Source organism: Clarias gariepinus, chromosome 23 (genome assembly GCF_024256425.1).
Source record: "Clarias gariepinus isolate MV-2021 ecotype Netherlands chromosome 23, CGAR_prim_01v2, whole genome shotgun sequence".
Classification (NCBI taxonomy): domain Eukaryota; kingdom Metazoa; phylum Chordata; class Actinopteri; order Siluriformes; family Clariidae; genus Clarias; species Clarias gariepinus.
In genome coordinates, this window is record NC_071122.1 from 16,986,416 (window position 1) to 17,005,880 (window position 19,465).

The following is a 19,465-nucleotide window of genomic DNA, read 5'->3' on the forward strand; positions in this document are numbered from 1 at the left end:
GCCAGAAGTTCACAGACAAGAGCGCGTGTCGCTCCCCATGCAGCAGTAATGCATAGTTAATTGAGAAACATCGAAGCTGACTAAAGGCAACAAATTAAAGTAATGTGTAATTAGAAAACAGACATGTAAATGTTCTGTATATTCATGGATGTTTGGGAAAGTTAAATACATTACGTGATCTGTAGCATGTCATATTTTCCTGTTTTCAAGGGTATCTGGTCTTACTGATTATTGATTTTTTTGGACAGCATAAGGTATATGCTAACCCAGAGCGACAGGAGTATTATTGTGACTTTATTGCTAAGAGACTAGCTGCCTACAGTGGTAGGTTAGGTCTTGTAGGTTAGGGACCTTTAACACCCACGCATTTAGTCTTTGTGCGACCGAGGCTCCAGTTTCATAAGCTGAAAATCTCCAACGCTCCTCTTCATAAACTTTTGCAATCGTTTTTTCTACAGCACACTTGTCCTCGACAACTTTCTTTTCTATTTCCTCATAAAGTCTACCTCGTCCTCATCATCTCCTGTCTCTTTGCTTTTTATTACGTACCATAATTGCTTCTAATAAATTGTCTTATTATAGAGCAGATGGGGTATGGACATCAAGTCACAGCGAGATGCCACTCCAGACCTCCGGGCCAAATGACTCCCCCTTCCACTTAATTGCACTGTTTGAGTTGCCTCAACATAAAAAAGGTGCCTTTATTTCCGATTTATAAAATAAGAATCCTGAAAAATTCAGGATAGGATTAATTTAAAATAAGTGCTAAATCTCATGCAGAATTTGCTGCTTAACGAAGATGGGAATTCGTGCCGGATTCCAGCTTTGTCGTATCAGTCTGATGTCCTGGTACTGGCCATAAAAACAAAGAGAATATAGTAACGGGAAATGGGACGGCGTTAAACTGCGCGCTTTAGAAACAAGATCTAGCCATGCTTAGAAAGGCTAATTGAGTTTTTATATCAGATGAGATGCTCACAGGGAATTGTGAGTAAATAGATATAATTGATGTGGGAAAAAATGTTGAATAGGAACAAGCTTTTGAGTTTTTGGGTCAAAGAATTCTATACTCCGCTCCACAAGGCACATGCTGGGGTGGTTTATTTATTCATTCATTTCTTTTAATTAATTATCAATTTTTGCTTTAATGGTCTGTTAACATTTTAAATAAAATGAAGAAGTTGGCATGCGATCCTAATCCTGTTCATGTTTAAAGGAAATGGCTTTTCCTAAAGGAAAAGGCTTTCTTTTTTTCTTTTGGACCTCAACAAGTAGCCGACTAACTGCTTGCCGTCCTCCAGAGCAAAATCTCAAGCTGACTTTTTTGCCAAAGTTCGAAGTGAATGAGTGAACACACAAACTCGACGCCTTTTATGCCAGATGACTCGAGCCAGGGCATATCGGTGTGTGCACGTCCATATTAATTTTAATTTGATTTGATCATAACTTTAATCATAAACTTTAATCAGATTGAAGTTAAGTAAAACTCACTCGTAATTATGCTTGTGAACCGTCATGAGTTACGAATCCGATCTGACCAAAAAATTTGAATTGAGCAATGTTGCTCAAACTTGGCCTATCCAATCCCTCTCTGCTAGTTGAGTCAGATCATCTCTGCATGTCGATACATAACATCCGTTTTTCTGTGCTGCTGAGCCGCGAGTACTTCCGCAGACATCAGTCTCCCGCCATCATTAAGGTAGAAGGAACCCATGCCTTGCTGAGCGCTCTGTTTCAAAATCCGCAATTCCCGCTGAGCAGCCATCTCATCCACAGGAGTGCGTTTTAGGCATCGATAAATCATTGTGTTATAATCTGATGTGCACTAAAATTTTGCACATTTATTGCCAGTTTTATTTAGACTGTAAGAACTTTATTGAAACTCCTGAATTTAATTTTGAGGTATGAGACGCAATTTTTAAAACAAGTTGATAATAGCCGTGTCTTGGAGCTTTAGTTTCGCTTTACTGTGAGCAAGAGATGACTTATCTACTACTTATTGAACTAGTGGTTAACTAGATAAGAGGATTAGTCATGCAGCAGTTGCCGTGATCCTCTCCTCACCCTGAGCCATACACTTATCCCTACACCAAAGCACCTGGATAGTTCTGCTAGAACCTGGTTTGTTTTTCACTTTTTTTTTTTTTTCTTGTTTCTAATTCCCCCCCCCCCCCCTTTTCCTCTGGCAGCTGGTGACATTTTATACAGGCAGTGCTATTTTGTTTGCAGTATCTGACATTTCCATTACCCACGATTTACACACATCTGTTACATCAGGCTAATGTGTGGGTTAAATTAAATCTGATGTCCTCTGGCTGGCTATGTGCATCACGTACACACAAACACAGACTCATTTGTTTTAATATGGAGGGAGGTATATTGGGCCGTAATGATGGCTTCTAGTTGAGACATTTAATGGTGGTGTCTTCCGTTGGTTTTTGATGTCAGGGGTCACACAGAGGTCAGTTTAGCTTGTACTTCCTTAACGTTTATAGTGGACAGATATAGAATCTGTGGACTTCCCCTTCTACTACGCAGTTAGATAGCGTGTTATAATTAGATCTAAATTGTTTAGAGACAAAGCACAAAATGCCATGCAATTCAAAGGCATCTTGGCTTTCCAAAGAGCATTCAATATGAACTTAACAACCACATCATTAGGTAGATTTACTAGCAAGAGATCTACCTTAAGAGTTGGACCCCATTTTGCCTTTAGAACTGCATTAATTCTTCATGGCATAGATTCAACAAGGTATTGGAAACAGACCATAGTGACATGATACTGTACCATTACACTTATAGTAGTTGCTGCGGATTTCTCGGATTCGCATCTATGATACGGATCTCCCGTTCCACCACATCCCAAAGGTGCTCAGTTTTTTTGAGATCTGGTGACGGTGGCATCCATTCAAGTACAGTGAACTCACGGTCATGTTCATAAACCAGTGTTAGATGATTTTTAGCTTTACCATGTGGTCATGAAGGTACGCATGTGGTTAACAACAATACTCAGGTAGGCTGTGGCATTTAAGTGATGCTTAATTGGTTCCAAAGGTTTTCCTGGTCTTTCTGGTGACCCCGACAAGGAGTCGCCTCAGCGGACCATCCAATCCACTCAAAAAACTGGCACAAGTTTTTTACGCCGGATGCCCTTGCTGACACAACCCTCCCATTTTATCCGGGCTTGGGACTGGGCATTACATCCAGTGGCTGGGGTTTGGGCATTGGCTGGGAATCGAGTGTGGCAAGAAAATATCCCCTACACAATTACACCACTTGGAACCGTTGATAAAAGGCAGGACAGGTTCATGCCAAGTTCTAACCCTAGTATCTAAATGTCGCATCAGAAATCAAGGCTCATCAGACTAGGCGATATTTTTTCCAGTCTTTTATTGTCTTAATTTTGCTGAACCCATGATCACCAAATTGTAGGCTCAGGTCCCTGTTTTAAGCTGACGGCAGTGGCACCCGAGGTGGTCTTCTGCTGTTGTAGCCCATTTGCTTCAAGTGTTCTCATAGATGCTTTTCAGCATACTTCGGTTGTAACATGTTATTTGAGCTGCTGTTGCCTTTCTGTCAGCTTGAACCTAATCTGACCGTTCTCTTCTGACCTCTGGCATCAACACTGCATTTTTGCTCAGAGATCTGCTAAATATTTTCTGTTTCAAACCATTCTCTGTAAAACCCCAGAGATGATTGTGTGTGAAAATCCCAGTAGATCAGCAGTTCAGACGAGATGAATAATCAGACGGGCCCGTCTGGCACCAACAGCCATGCCGCGTTCAATGTCTCTTAAATCACATTCCAATTCTGATGCTCAGTTTGAACATTAACAAGGTCTACCATTAGTCTATTATCCCAATAGGGGACCTGATATTGTGCCTCGTTTCAGGATCCTGTCTATAAACATCACTGTTTTGTGAAAATATAGTCATAAAACATTTTTTGGTGAAGAAATTCAGTGACTGCAGTTTCTATATTCAATATCACACTGATACCAGAGCGCTAGGTATCTGAGATTTGATCTGAGACTGAAGTGACGGTAAGTAATCTGCCTCTGCAAGCCATGTTCAAACGAAATAAAACTTGCTCCAGTGTGCTTTAAGATGATTTGTATCCTGTGTGAGATTCATGGCATAAAAATACCCGAATGGGAAAATCTCTCACCAAACAAGTGCCGTTTCCTGTTTCACATTCACCCCTTTCTAAAGTTTTGTGTGGTCTCCTGTTTTATGACTATTCAGGTGGGTTGGTAGACTCTTTTACAGTATAATTAGGTTTGGGAATTGATGTCGCATCGTGCTGTGTTGAGGGAGCATTCTGCTATTTTGCTAGGGTTGGTCCCTCACGTACTTGCGACAAAGACATTTGCACGATAAGAGTGCTTAAAGAGATTTATTGTGGTTTTAGAACCTCATGCTTAAAACTCCAGGGGGACGGCAATAATAAAATGAATAACATTAGTCTTATTGACAGTCCAGATCTATACCAGCTCCCAAACAGGCGGAAGTAATGATCCGGAAATGCTGATCTACCTCACCTTATATTTGCAGACATCTTTCCTTGTCTGGTGGATCAGATCCTTTTATTTTTGAGCAATTAAAAACAAATTGTCCCTTCGAAGCAGTGCATGAATTTTTGCACGAGTTGATTTAAGAACTTTCAGGTCTACAATAATGTTGTAACGAGTGAATGGGGCTCATGTTACTAGTACAGAGTCCTTATTGTTATAGTTACCCAAACCGGTTTCCTGCTTATTAAACTCTGACATAATAAATGACTCTTACTGGGCATGTGTTAAATATAGCCTTTTGCTATTAGTATTCGTGCATGCATACAGAAAACCTATCTTGAGTGTTGTAGGCCCGTCTCCTGTGGCAGGTATCTACAGGGTTCGGTTGCCAGCTCGACTCCCGATTAAGCAGTTGGGGGGGTGAAGGACCTTACTCAGGGGTTCAACAGGGGCAACCCGGTGATATTGGGGTTCGAACCGGGGACCTCCTGGTCAGCAGTCAGACAGGACATGGAGATGTAAAATGTTTTACATGGAGAAATACAACAACTCCAAATTCTATCAAATATGTTTTAGTTTTTTAGGAAGGTTTTTTTTTTACAAATCCTGACCAAACCTTACAAACTGTACCAAGATGGAATAGTATATGCAGAACATAATTCTTCTTAAATGCGTAATACAGCTGTCATGGTTATACCACAGTGAGCCCATTGTATGAAAAGTCCACGACTAGCTGTGCTCTGTGTTTAACAAGATGACTGACTAACCCTGCCAAAATGGCAAGATAATTCCATTAAACTCCTAAATTCAGTGTGACAAGCAAAATAATGGAGCCCTAAGTTGGGCTTTAACTCGCACTCGATTACTGTCTACACCTCCACCATAACCCCCCCCCCCTCCCCTGTTTAGGCTGGTAATTTAATTTATTTGTACAATTCCACTCAAATAAAAAATGATTCTCATCATAAAAGTTAGCTACCAGCTACATTCCATCTGCAGTCTCTGGGTAGGTCGATGATAATAAAACTACTACCTGTCTAGCCTTTCAATTTATTACCATCATCCCTATGAATATGTAGTATGCATACAGTATATACTCTCTCAATCTCTCACATTGTCAGTTACAGTGTGAGTAAATCATAGGATACCTGTGATGAAAAGAGGATATACAGTAAAAGTCAAAAGTTTGAACACATTCTACATTCTAGAGCAATACTGTATACGGAGACGTTCATTTAGAGTCACCAGCCTCAGAAATCACCAATTAACAAACAGCACATCAGATTAGAGCCGTTATGAAGGATTTACAGAGCATAAGTATCAAAGACACCTAAATATCAACTGTTCAAAGGAGATTAATTTGTATTTTTGAATCTTTTAGCATAGTTTTACAGTGGAGAAAGAAATTACAAATCAGGAAAGACTATTTAAATTTTGACTGGTGCTCTTTATATATAATTATTTTGTGCAATGAATATATAAATACATGATTGATTGTTCGAAGTCCGTTGGTGGGTAGTAATTCCCTCTTGTGTGATATTGCTTTATTTTAAAAAGCTGTAAAAATCAATACTCGAAAATTAAAAACCGATCCATCGATTCTGTCAACCAAATTAACCTGATTTAATCACACAGCTGTTTAACCTCACAGATACCCACGCTCTTCTAGTGTCACTGTAACTGACAGGACAGCGTACGCAATCTTTCTCACCCTGAGAGGACGAATAGTTTTTCTCTGTACATCTCCAGACTAAAAGGCAAATACTTTTCTGTAGCACTCCTCTGGAGCCTACAGGCCTAAAGGGATTAATACATGGCGGAAAATGTTACTGTCTGATAAAAAAACAGAACTTTTTGAAGTCTCCAGATATCCTTGTTACCGATTCCAGTTGGTGAAATGTTTTTGCAATAATCTCAAGTGAGAGCTTTCATCATTCCCGGCTGGTTTGTAATAATCCCCTAGTTGTTAAGGTTTTTTTTTTTTGGTAAGTGGGCCCATTGGAGCCGGACCTCTATCTCACATGAACACCAAGCTCCTATCTTGAACCCTGCCAGGATTCATACTGGCCACTTAATTGAAGACCAAAAACCTACTTACACCCCCCACACCTTTTACTCTTCTTTCACGGTCTTGTTCTGCTTCTTTTTTTTTCCCCCTCGCCTCACTCAAACGCCCGCACACATGCAAAAAAAAATCTGGGTTGAGTGTCAGTAAAGCAGTGTAAAAAGGAGACTTCTCTTTCTCCATGCCAAACTGGGGATTATGATGATTCTTCATTTATGTATGACAGGAACAAACTAGAACTGAAATGCTATGGAATTTAAGTGCCTTTTTTTTTTTTTTTTTTTTTTAATTCCCAGGCTTTCTGGAATCTGTTTCTGTTTTTCCATGCATGGAAAATTATTTATTCTTTATAGTCAGAATTCTGAAAGATGGCGCTTTATGAAAGCGACTTGATGATTTCAAAACATTCTAGTCTTTCTAATGGATCTTTTTGTCAGTTCAAAAGAAAAAAAAAAGTTTTGCTTATTCTTGGGCTTGAAGTTTTTTTCCCCCCATCAATTATTTGCATACTTTTTAAGTTTTGCCAACCCGTGTATTGCGGAGTGGCTTGACTATCCAATTTTATTTTTCCCTCAAATTTATTTAATTTTTGTTGTTGTTGTCTTGCAGATACTGAATTTGAAGCAAACCTGCACTAAAAGATGTGGTAAAATGCTCTGTTCTCTTCAGAGCTCCTTCTTCTAATGGTTCTCCTCCATCAGTCCTGCAAGACGTCAGCAGCGCTCTTCCTTCAGAACTTGAAAACTCATCAGAAAGCTGCCAATCTTTGAAAGCATTCCAGATCAGTAAAATCTCATTTACGGGTCTAAAGCAAGCCCCAGAACGCTAAGCCGGAGACTGAAACCATGGCCAACAACACGGCGGACCACCCACCTGGGAACTCTGTGGCCGAAGGCAATCATGACGGGGACTTCGGCTGTACGGTGATGGACCTCCGGGACCTGATGGAGCTCAGGAGCTCAGAGGCGGTCAACAAGATCAGAGACACCTACGGAGATGTGCAGGGGATCTGCCGCAGGCTGAAAACCTCTCCTGTTGAAGGTGAGAACACACACACACCCACACACACACTAAACACAGCAGCAGCTGCAGTACATTTAAGCAAGTCACTAGAAGTACTTTGTATAAAGCAATGTTTCCATCCTAGTATTGTGCACGTTTATAAGGCTCAGCTTCTGTTATGTAAAAAATCAGAAAAGTTTGCAACATCCATGATCTCTAAACCTTAAGGGATGAAAGTCAAGGAAGCATGTGCCTGCACATTATTCCCCAGAAGTGTTAGTGAACGCAAGCATCTCGCATTCCATGTTCTCCATGTTGTGAATCGTGTCATACCAGTTGCAACTCTCACAAGAAGCCGTCATTGGTCCAGTAAATTAAGGATGACACATCTGTAATGACAGATCAGTGTGAACCTGGATCAAAACTGGAATCGCAAAGTTCATTAATCCAATTAGAAATCCTCTCCTAAACGCAAGCCCGAGCGTGCTCTGTTACATCAGGGCTACAGGCTGAAATATCGAGCTGACATTCAGTAAAGCTTTTGCTGTGCGTCTAATGTTTCTGTTATTTATTTTACTCTATTACATTCTTCATACACGTACACATACATTCTGCTGCCGATGGAAGCAAATTTTTATTGCGGTAAAAAAAAATTATACTAATATCCCATAATATGGATATATTGTTTTTGGATGGGCCTTCAGGCCAAACTGAAACAGTTTTTGACCATCAAAAAAAATATTTCTAGCAGCAGATACGTTTAAAAAGCGTTATTGTGTAGATAAGGGCCTGGGTGGGTGGGGTATTTGAAAACGATATCCGTTCGGGTTGTTTTGTAATCTGGCTGCAGCACGTTGAGAACAGGGAGCGAGGTAATTTACCTCCTGCAGGTGCTGTTCTCGAAACGCTTTTACTGCTATACAATAGACGTTCTGCAATCCTGCATAATATTATAACTAACCCCTGTGTATTCAGTGCCACTGTGTAAGGTTGCCATGCATCATTTTAAACTGTGGAAACCATGAGAACTGCAAAGATGTGCAAATAATGCACTGCCATGTGAGTTCAGGCAGCGTGTGTAATCGGAGTCTGCAGAATCAGTACGTGTCGACGTCTATTCTACCCAGACTAATTTGGTCACCTGCCCATTTCTATCCACCAGCCAGCTCTGCACGATGATACGACAGCTACCCACCATGGAGGGTGTAGGAGATCTTTTCTAAATATTCTTCATGCTACAGTTTGTCTAACACACACTAAATCAAAGCACTTTCCACCCTCTTCTGCATTAATGAGGGTACAGATGCACATAAGATGCACATACACATGTCTAATTTATCTCCCTTGCTGACTTTTGAGAATAATATTTACCATCAGTTGACATTAGCCAATAGACTGCTTTTAATCAGCGTGCTTTTCATTCTTTCTTTCTTACCCCCTTAAAAACCGGTACTAATCCCTTCCTTTCCTTCCTGCTGGGTAGTAATGTCTTTTTGTATCTTTTAATATGTGGGCCTTCCCTAAACTTTTGATACAAAGCCAAAGCATGAATGGCAAGATTGTCATTCATTGTATGCTAAAGCTTTGGGATTTCCCTTTCTTGGAACTAAAAGGCCAAGCCCCGAAACATTCCAGTATGACAGTGCTTCTGAGCACAGCACAAGGGCCATAAAGACATGCCTTGCCAAGGTTAGTTTGGAAGAACTCGAGTGGCCTGCACAAAGCCCTGACCTCAACCCCATTCAACACCTTCAGGATGAACTGGAACGCCAACTGCATTTCACACTTCCTTTCCCAACATCAGGGAGCAACCTCACTAAGGCTCTTGGTCTCAAATCCCACTGCAGCATTCCGAAATAGAGTGCAAAGCCTCGCCAGAAGAGTGGAAGCAATTTATAGAAGCAAAGTGAGGGCCAAATCCATGTTAATACCATGCTTTTGTTACAGGATGTTTAACAAGCACATGTGGGTGCCATGATCGGGTGTCCGTACACTTTTGAGGAGTGCAGGTAAATAGGGTAACACCTGACCGACAAGGGACGAAGTAGTTCGAGGGTAAGAAAAAAAGTCCTGTCCGAAAATTAAGATTCGCCACCAGAAGAATTTACCGTCTCCTGTTCAAGCAAGTGGTGACTGCGACGATAACTTCTGCACCAGTCCCCGATGCTAATGGGATAGTGACTTCTAGAAAGAAGCAATGCTGTCGTAGCTAATGGGTTGAACTAGAGGAAGTGTCCAATTATAGAGCTCAGTGACTTATTTTAGTGCCTTAAGTAGCATTTGATGGCTTGATGATTTTGCTCACAGTATGGCTTCCAGCTATTTGCTGCTCTAGCTTCAGCTGAAGTGGCAGATTATAGAAGGGAATTAATCTTCCTGCTTAATGTAGGAGGTCTATAAGGTACTTTTCCAGCATCTATAGTATTGTCTGAGGAGCTGCTGGGACTAGTAGCTGTAAATGCTTTAGTGCTAATGGTGTGCAGCTTAATGAACATGGAGGAGCTAAGGATTAATCCTAACGTCGTGGAAAAGCCAGAAGCCACAAACCTTCAGTGTGGCCTCATGCGAACATGCCATACTCGTCTATTCCATGGTGATAGTTTTGACCCAATGCTCCAAGACAACATTTGGCGTCTGTGGCTGTAAGCGGTGGTGCAGAGTGTTCTTCAACCTAAGGGGCAAGGCTTCATTTTTATTTATTTATGAATTTATTTTTAATCTGTACTACTTTTCAGTGTTGCAACACATGGCCTCAGTAGTCCATTCCAGCCTTGAAATTCCATGCCATCTTCCTAATTACTTCATAGATCATTGCTTTGGTTCCATTTGGTAATCAAGGGACAGCTGTACTGACGCTCTGCACACAAGATATTACTCATTTTAATGAAGGCACCGTAATTATGTTTTCTGTTTCACCCTTGGAGGAGTGGGTGGAAAATGCAATGTTTGAGCCAAATTAGATAAGTATTTAGATTCTCGTGTCGATCCCGGAGAAACTTTGCTTTGCAGGGTGGGGGATCATTTAGATGACACAGTGGTGCTTTGTTTGCTTGAAGGAACCATAGCTATGACAGTTTGCATTGCAATATTGGGAATTGTTAGTCACGCTGTTAACTGTTTTTACTCCCTGTTTTTCTTAGTATCATGATATCGATATCATATCGCCATAATTACCTTTCCTTAATGCAGCATACATTTATTGGCTGCGAATAAGCTATATTTTTCCATTAATGTCAGGGTAAATCTTATTAGTCATTTGTCTTAAGAAGACGTTCCAGATGATGATGACATCATTGATCCACTTGGGCTTGACTAAGACCAATACACAAGTTGAAACATTTGATTATTGCACTCTTGGTCATGTTACACAGTGCGTCATAAACTCTAGTTGCATGTTGAATCTTTGTAAATATATATATATATATATATATATATATATATATATATATATAAATATATATATATATATATATATATATATATAAATTAAGGTCATCAAAGTTTACAATATTTATATGAGTGAGTGATATGACAAATTATGACATTTCTACAATGCACTTATAAATAATCAGTAGCAAAATGGCAGTAAAACTGCAATGTTGCATTTTAAAAACATGAGAGGTTTTTATTATTATTTATCAAGCTTATAGAAAAACTGTACAGAGTATGTAATTGCTTTCAGACAATGCTCGCTACTCCTATAATCACAGAAAATAAATTGCGACGTAATTTATTGCAATAATAATATTGTTTAGCTTCCCCTCAGTATATACTCACCTGAAATCTTCCAGGCATTCTGCTGGTACTGAAAATAGGCAAATGTGTGACAGCTGGCACATAGTTTCTGAAATTTGTTCCCTAAAACAGGTGGCTCTATAAATAGAGATTAAGAGTGATTTATGAGGCATCATTAAGGCTGTCATGAGCAAAATAAAGTTTGATTGCATTTGCAGAAGGATTTTTTTGTTATAGAGGAAATAATAGCAGCTTCAAGCCTAAGATAAAGAAATATTTCAGTTTATTTTGGGCACCATGTGTAAATGTCCCAATTGTGCTGTGTACTGTAACTTCACTGTGATATCTTTGTAAAATAAACACCGACATCAAACTGGCACACACACTACAGAGTTTTGACGCGCGTTGTTTTATCTGGCAAAAAGTCAAAATGGCCAAAGTCAAAAGTGTGTGTTGCTACTCCTCGTTGCAGTGTTTCGTAGAGCTGATGTGACTATTAAGACAAAGTGAGTGTAAATCGAACTTGAGAGGAAGCAGTACTTTGGATATATCAAGGCCTCTCCTCCACTGCTGTAATATAGTTCTGTCTGTACGGGGATTAATCATCACACAAGATACAATCTATGCTTTTATCTGCGACGCTTCAAAAAACGGCTCAGTCAAAAAGTCTTGGTAATGATAAATTTTGTGTTATTATATTACAAAAAAAGGCCTGAAATCAAAAGGCCATTCTAAAACGCATTGGCTTTAGTAATTCCAGAGATAAAATACCTATTTTGTGATCATCTTAAATTTATTCTAGCCAGCTTAATTACAAATAATAAACTTATGAACTTGGCTACTGAGCAAGTAAACCCTCCAACGTGTTACCCAGTACCAATAGTAAACATAATGTAATAATGTATGGTGCGCGAATTAGCTAGATAAGTATGCTGATACGGATGGACGGAAACTTAAAAGATGACACTGTATAACCGAGTTTCCTGTTCTAACAACATGTAGCAAAAGTCAGCCCGTTGTTGGATTTTGTAAACTTTGCCATGGCTCTGCAGAACACTAAACTGGAATGATGGAAAGAGATAGGAAAGTTACATTAGGTAAAAACTTAAGGGAGCTGCTTTCAATATGCGGGAGACTCCCGGAACTTCCGGAGCAATTGGAGTGTCTGACACATTTTGTCTTTTCAAGACATAAAAAAAGAAATTACCTGGAACCGGCTAACACCTTGACTTCTATACGTTTGAGTTTGTGCTGACAGCACAGGGAGTTATGTGGCAGCTTTGTGCTGCACTTTATTTATTTCTGATGCGTCCTGTTTCTGGGTAGATTGTCTGCCACGGTCGTAACCTGTGATGAAATTGTTCCACAGGCAACTTCAGTGCTGCAGGCATCAGAATTCAAAACCAGTACCACTATAAGCTACAATGTCAAGGTGAATCAAACCAGAAAGATTAACCATAGATGCATGCCAAAAACACTGCTTGACAATACTGCTTTCATCCAGAGTAAATGATTAAATATTTGGACAGTTGATACGGAGCATCTACAAGAATCTACAAGGATTCTTAACTAAAGATATGGGAGAAAAATGATCATTCGGTTAAGCACCACTGCCACCTGGGTAGTGATAAAAAGATCATTCTAAACTCGAGTGCCTTTAAAATAAGAAGTTCAGGAGATAGAGAAGCAATACTGTTGGTAACAGAAATGGGAAATTTCTTCTCCTCAGATTCGATGCATAAATAGCAGAAATGTCCGCGGCAATGAAATTGAAGACCCAAGTTGTAAAGATGAGTTCTGAATTAGATTCAGGAAGCCAGCAGAGTGACCCCCATTTGGAGGTTACAAATAGTTGAAACTTGCATGCACACACGCACTTGCCAATCTCTTGAGGTTTGTGTAGAATGGACAGAAATGCTGTATTGTATGTTGAAACTTCTAGTTCTTCTAGTAGTCCCCTTACCTCTACCTCTCACTTATTGAAATTGATCATTTCTCCCCAAGATGAAGCAGTGAGGAGTTTTCTCTTCATCTTCCTCTGTGAAATCTGATAGCTGAGGGTTGTGTGTGCGCGAACGCACATACTCGAGTGAGAGTCTATATTATGTACAAATAAGACCTTTAAGTTGAATTGAAGTCTAAGCACATCAGTCTCCACACATATGTTTGGGAAGTGTGGGTTTAGAGGCTTTTTTCTCCTATCTAAGTTTTTTTAGTGAGAATCGTGATCTTTCTTTTTCTTTCTTTCTTTCTTAACTAATAAACCACAACTGGCTAGAAATACCTTTCACCTTGTCTACCTGAACTTTCCCCTCGTGGCTTGTTTTCGCAGCATAATGCCCAGTTACCACCCTTAAAAGGATAGCTAAAAATATTCCCGCAAAAAGCACCCCAAGCGCTTTCTATTCTCAGACTTTGTAAATGTTAAAGTGCTCCATATGTTGTTCTCCTCTGCTCGTAGACCAGGCGGGACAGCCATACTTGCAGTGGAATTCTCAAAAATCATTGACAGCCAGCAGGAGCTGCAGTTTTCCTGCTAATTCTGAAGCAGGATGAGGCGGGAGGACGTTATGTAAAGGGTTTTTCCAAATCAGCCTGAAAGAAAATCCATCCAAGATGTGTGAAGTTCTTGAAAAATAAAACTGATTAGATGGATCCTTTACTAACCCTGAAGGATATATAATACTTTACCCAGGGTAGGATGCGGTCTTCTACAGTAAAACACCAAAGTTTGATCCCCACTTTAAAATATTGTGCGATATAACAATTTTTAATTACAATTTTGAAAAAACTGTCACGATATCTGTGCGGTTCACTTTGACTTTTATTTTATTACCAGACATTCCAACCTTTAGGTGTAGGAGCTCTAGGGTACTGTAAGGGTTCCTGCTCCAAAATGTGGCAAAAGTGCTCTCTAGCACTACAGCTCTCTAGTTAAATGGGACATTAGTCAACTTTATTGTGAACCCACAATGCTTTGCACAGTAGTTCTGAACTCTCTGAAGTTAACCGACCCCAACTGGAAGCCCTGTCCGCTTCAGCACTTCTGACACTTTCTTGGCTGGTCTCGCAACCCTTCTGTCACGGGAAATAGAGTCTATTTTGAAGTCGTTAATGTTTGTAATAAATTTTATCGACTTGACATTAACTATGCAATTATATTTGCATGAATTAGCCTAAGACTAAACGTTGCACAAGTTAATATCAGTTAATTATATTTGTTGGGGATGTGTTTAAAAAAATAATCGAAAAATCTCAAGCAAAGGAATATTTTTCTTTGAAGTGAGTGAGAGACAAGAATGGACATTTGACCTAAAAATATTCAACCTATTACAAGATTTGTTAGTCTTTTTTGGATATTCTGATGAGTCTAAAGTGTATCCCCCCCTTTTTTTTACTTTTTTCAAATTCACTGAAATAGCTCATTTTGAAGGACTAAATACACAGATTTCATAGATGTTACCAAATTTGTCAAACAAACAAACACACACAAACCCCCACACACACACTTGGGGAGCTCTGAGACCTATTTTAACTTGTTAAAAAAATAGTTAAATGTGTGACTTTTAAGTGTCAATGATCTTATTATTGATGATTATCAGAAAGTAACCAATTATGGTGTCTCTTGTATAAGTTTGTTATCTAAAGTGGAATTACTTATAAATCCACCTTCCCACTATGTTTTTATGATCGTTACTGCTTGCAAGCACATCCTGTCTGCATGACTGATATTATTACACCCTCCCCTACTCTCCTTAAATCTGAAATGGTGGAAATGCATGTTTCCTGTCTTTTTTTATTTTGTTGTGTTTCGTTTTTAAGGGGTCGTTCTGGGTCACGGATGATTAACTCATTTATTAAAGATATGTTAAGCGATAAACTGTGAGCCAGGAAAAATCAGAATCCCACAGGTCTAAATAAAACATTTTAACTACTGTAATTCTGTACATACCCTTATGGATTTGGAGATACGTTAAGACACAGTCATTACATCATGATGACCTTTTGCTCATATTATTTAAGTATCAACCACATGGGACACTCATTTAGCTTTTATAATTTTAAGCAATTGAGTCTGAGTGAACCAACCTAACCATTACTCCCTTTCTCTCCAAACGCTGATTGGTTTATTGATTCGGCCATTGTGGACACGCATTCATTTTCCGTGATGGATATTTTCTGTGACAAGCCTCCGTCAGGCTCGTGTTTGAATGTTTGTACCCTTTGGCACATAAACATCGAATTACTGTAATTACAGCAAAGAGCCGGTCGTGCAAAGACATGCATATCATAATTTGCTCTAAAAGGCTCCATATTTCCATTGTAGATTTTTCAGAAAATGGGAAAAAGAATCGCAAACTTTATGATGAGTAATGAGTCTTTCCACTGCCGGGGTAAGTAAACAGGTCGTGTGCTGAAACGACTGCTCATGAAGAGTAATGTTGTGATGGAAAGATGGATAAGCTGTGATGAGGCACAAACACGGACACACACACACACTCGGTTGGATAGTGCAGTGGCTGCCCTCCAAAAGCTGCAGCCCTTATGCCGTCCATGTGTTCACGAACTCAATCACTGCTCTTAGCCAGGTCAGAACAGAGAAACGCGAAGCATGAACGCGAGCTGTGTAGATCAGACAGATCACTGCGTTACCCATTAGTCAATTACATCATTTAATAAAATATATATAATATTGTACCTTCAAGATTGTGGTGCATTAGACAAGACAACGGACATGACTTCATGGGCTAAGAATGAAGCGTACGGTGCTTGTAATGCTGCTGTAGATGATGAACTATGAAAAACTTCCTGCCCCCAAAAAAAAAGCACAACCCGAAATAATCAGTGATCCGACTCTTCCGTAATGTGGAACAGCAAACATAAAGATGAGCTGGTTGCTGCTGTCTCTCTCTCCCTCTGCCCCCCCCTTCTACTTCTTGACTCATTCGGATTTTGCCTGTTGAAACTCAGCCTGTTGTGCTTGGCTGTCCTCCCAGCCTGTGTGACCGCTGCAGCCCCTATTAACGGTTCTGCTCCATTGCCATCACAGCTCAAACACACACGTATATCCAGCCTTCCCTGTCAATCTCCTTCACACCTGCACCTCCTGAGATGATTAAGGCAGTCGGGTGACTTCTTGGCTCTGGTGATTCTCGGGATTTTCAGCAGACGGATAATACTCCATGGTTATTCTAGGAAATTAGCAATTTGCTTGACTATTGCAAGTAATCATCTTCACAATATCTCATGATTTAGAGTGTTGCTTATCAAAAATGATTAGAATTGTTATTAGAAATGTTGCAGAATCCTCATGAGCGTACTTGCATAGAGAGAAATAAAGAAAAACAGAAACCCAGACTATTTTAGCTAACATTATCATTAAGCAGGATATTAGGAGCAGTTCTTCAAAAGTAATGGATACCGTGAAAAGATCTTCACTGGCAAATTTCCACTTTCTACTTATTAATTAATATTGTAACCCGTAAGTGTTAAGCATAGTATTGAAATAAAAACACAGCAGGGATTCCTGAAATGCAAACTAAGAAACCGAAATGGCAAACTGCAGAAAATAAAATGCGGAATTGAAATCGAAATCATAGAAACACAAACGTAGATGGTGGGAACAAAAGCGCACACAACGGAACCGAAAAATGCAAACGGTGGGACGGAAAAAGCGGCAACGGAGAATCCCACACAACATTAGAACCACGCAAAAAACGCAGCATTACGGGGGGAAAATGTGCATTTTTAAACCTAGCAGCAAAACTGAAAACTGCAACCGCAGACTCCAAAACAATACAGCAGAACCGAAAACATTTTAGCAAAAACGAAAAAGCAAACAGCAGAAATGAAAATGAGACCAGAAAAACTGCAACGGCAAAATGAGAGCAGAACCTAAAGTGTGATACACCGGAACCGAAGACGGATCCAGTGGAATTGAAAACACAAACTGTAAAAATTTAAACCCACAACAGCAAAATGATAAATGCTACATCAGAGGAAAAATCATGACAGCAGAACTGACGATGCGATGACACAGGCTACAGCAAAACCTAACGCACAACAACAATCAGAATCATAACCGCAGCACTAAAAGTGCAACAGAGAATTTTGAAAGGCATTTAGTGAAGGAGTAAGTTCAAACAGAAAAGAATCTCGTGTGCGTCACACTGAGAGACGTTTTTGAAGTAAGATAAAATGATTTAAGACTAAATTAATTTAGTGATGCCTTTTTGAAACCCGCCTAAAGAAAGCCAGTTATTAAGAAGACGGAATTAATCTCCTGCTCATCGTAATATCATGAGTAACTTTGCATGAAATCTTTTTTGCTGGCTAACTACATGACTGACACAAGGGAAAAAATATTTTTTTAAGCCAGTCATATGCTGTGTCCAATCAGAAGCAAGCTGATGTTCAATAAGACCCACCTCTTTCTTTTTTCTGATGTCTTTCTGAATTTGCTGTTAATGTGCAAGCTTGCATGTAAAGCAAAAAAGTACACAGGATTATTTTTTTTTGTTGGTTTTTGTTTTTTTACACCACAGAGCTGCTTTGGTGCAGAATTGATCATGTTGACATTTTACTTGCAAAACCGGCACTGATGAAACATAAAGGTGGTGCAAGCTCTAGGGAAAAACAGCCTAAATCACAAGGATTGTTTGCTTCTTAATCATTTCAAAAATATATTTTTGATAGTTTTGAGGAAGAAGGTTTTTAAACGCCGTCACCAGTCTTTTCTATTTTTTTTACCAGTACACTAACATCATTATTGCAAGAATGTTGCCTTTTTAGGGCCCAAGCACTATGACACATGATGACATCATCGTTATTGCTATGATAGCGCTGATGTCTGAACGTGGTGTGAAGGGCCCTCTTGTTTTTTCTAAGGATTATTTTTTCTTCTCAGCATTTAGGGATTTTTAGAGGTCTCAACATGCACAAAAAGTGCTGACAATCGGATTCTGGTGCAGGCGAATGGGGCAGGGTGCTTGGGCCCGATTATCGCCGTTTATTTATTTATTTATTATTATTACATTTTTACATTTTTGGCATTACCTCCTTTGCACCAACCTTAAAGAGATTCATTCTTTGTTAAGTCAAAATTTCTCACCTGTAATAGCAAATTTATGTAATCTAAAGCAACACCTCCAAGCCGCGAGTCTCTGGGGAAGATTAATTGGGACGCCTTAAGGCAATGTTTTAGGAGAAATGGTTTGAGATTAATGTTTGCATGTTGGACCCTCCAAGCTAATTAATGACCCTCGGGACTAATTAAAGGTGGAATGTGTGTAAGCCTTGTCCAGAATGTGAAAAAGACGGATCACATATTGTTCCTCACTAATGGTACAACAAGTGCTAATTGCTCAAATTCCTGGAAATTTTTAGTTCGTACCACCTTTAAAGGAAACGACAGGGAAAATAAGTACCTCATGCTCCTGCCACAAGCAAATCTCATGCCCCGGCTAGTAGTTTTTTATTCACAGTTACCCAGCGGAGAGGTAAGTTCAACAACCAGAGAATGGAAACAAACCCAGTTGCTACTCAGTAGGAGTTCGTGTACTGCCCATAGTCTGTTTTATTGCACATAACTACTTTGCTAGCTTGCTATGCTGTATGCTATTACCGTACACTACCCCTAGTTATGTTTTCAGACCCCAAGACATGGTACTGGTCAAGCACACTGGGGCTTCCAATTGCCCAATGAGGATTGAGTTAAGAATTGACCAATGTTTGAGTCAACCCTAAAGGAAGGCATAAAACTGATTGACATTTACAGAAGACCTTAAAGCAGAGTACAGTGATGAGATTCTTAGTCGCAGTGAAATATTTGAATGTTGCAATCGCTTTAAAGAAGGCCAAACCTCTGTGAATGATGATCCCGTTGAGGTGGTTTAGAGCTCGCTGCAATCGTTCCCAAGTCCTTTCAGCAAGTGAAACGCCTGACCTTTAAAAATCCACGGATAACTTGGCGCCAAAGTGCGGAAGAGACGCATCTGTCTGTTGGAACCATACACATAATCATTCACAAACAGCACTTGGAGTCCTGACTTCGCTCTAAGCCATCTCCATGTTTGATCTGTTAAAGGAGTTTCTGGGAGGCCAGGATTTCAGACATGAAACAGGCAGTACGATCATGTCTCTAGCTTACA

At 39.7% G+C, this 19,465-nt stretch overlaps 1 protein-coding gene across 1 annotated transcript in view; it reads left to right on the plus strand.

Moving 5' to 3' along the window:
• The window catches only part of atp2b4 (ATPase plasma membrane Ca2+ transporting 4), a 111,922-nt gene that overhangs the window by 37,838 nt on the left and 54,619 nt on the right, over nucleotides 1–19,465 (plus strand). The window contains exon 2 of the mRNA XM_053483533.1: nucleotides 7,188–7,619. Coding sequence (XP_053339508.1) covers nucleotides 7,424–7,619 — 196 coding nt within the window. The 5' untranslated portion in view covers nucleotides 7,188–7,423. The remainder of the gene's footprint in view (nucleotides 1–7,187; nucleotides 7,620–19,465) is intronic.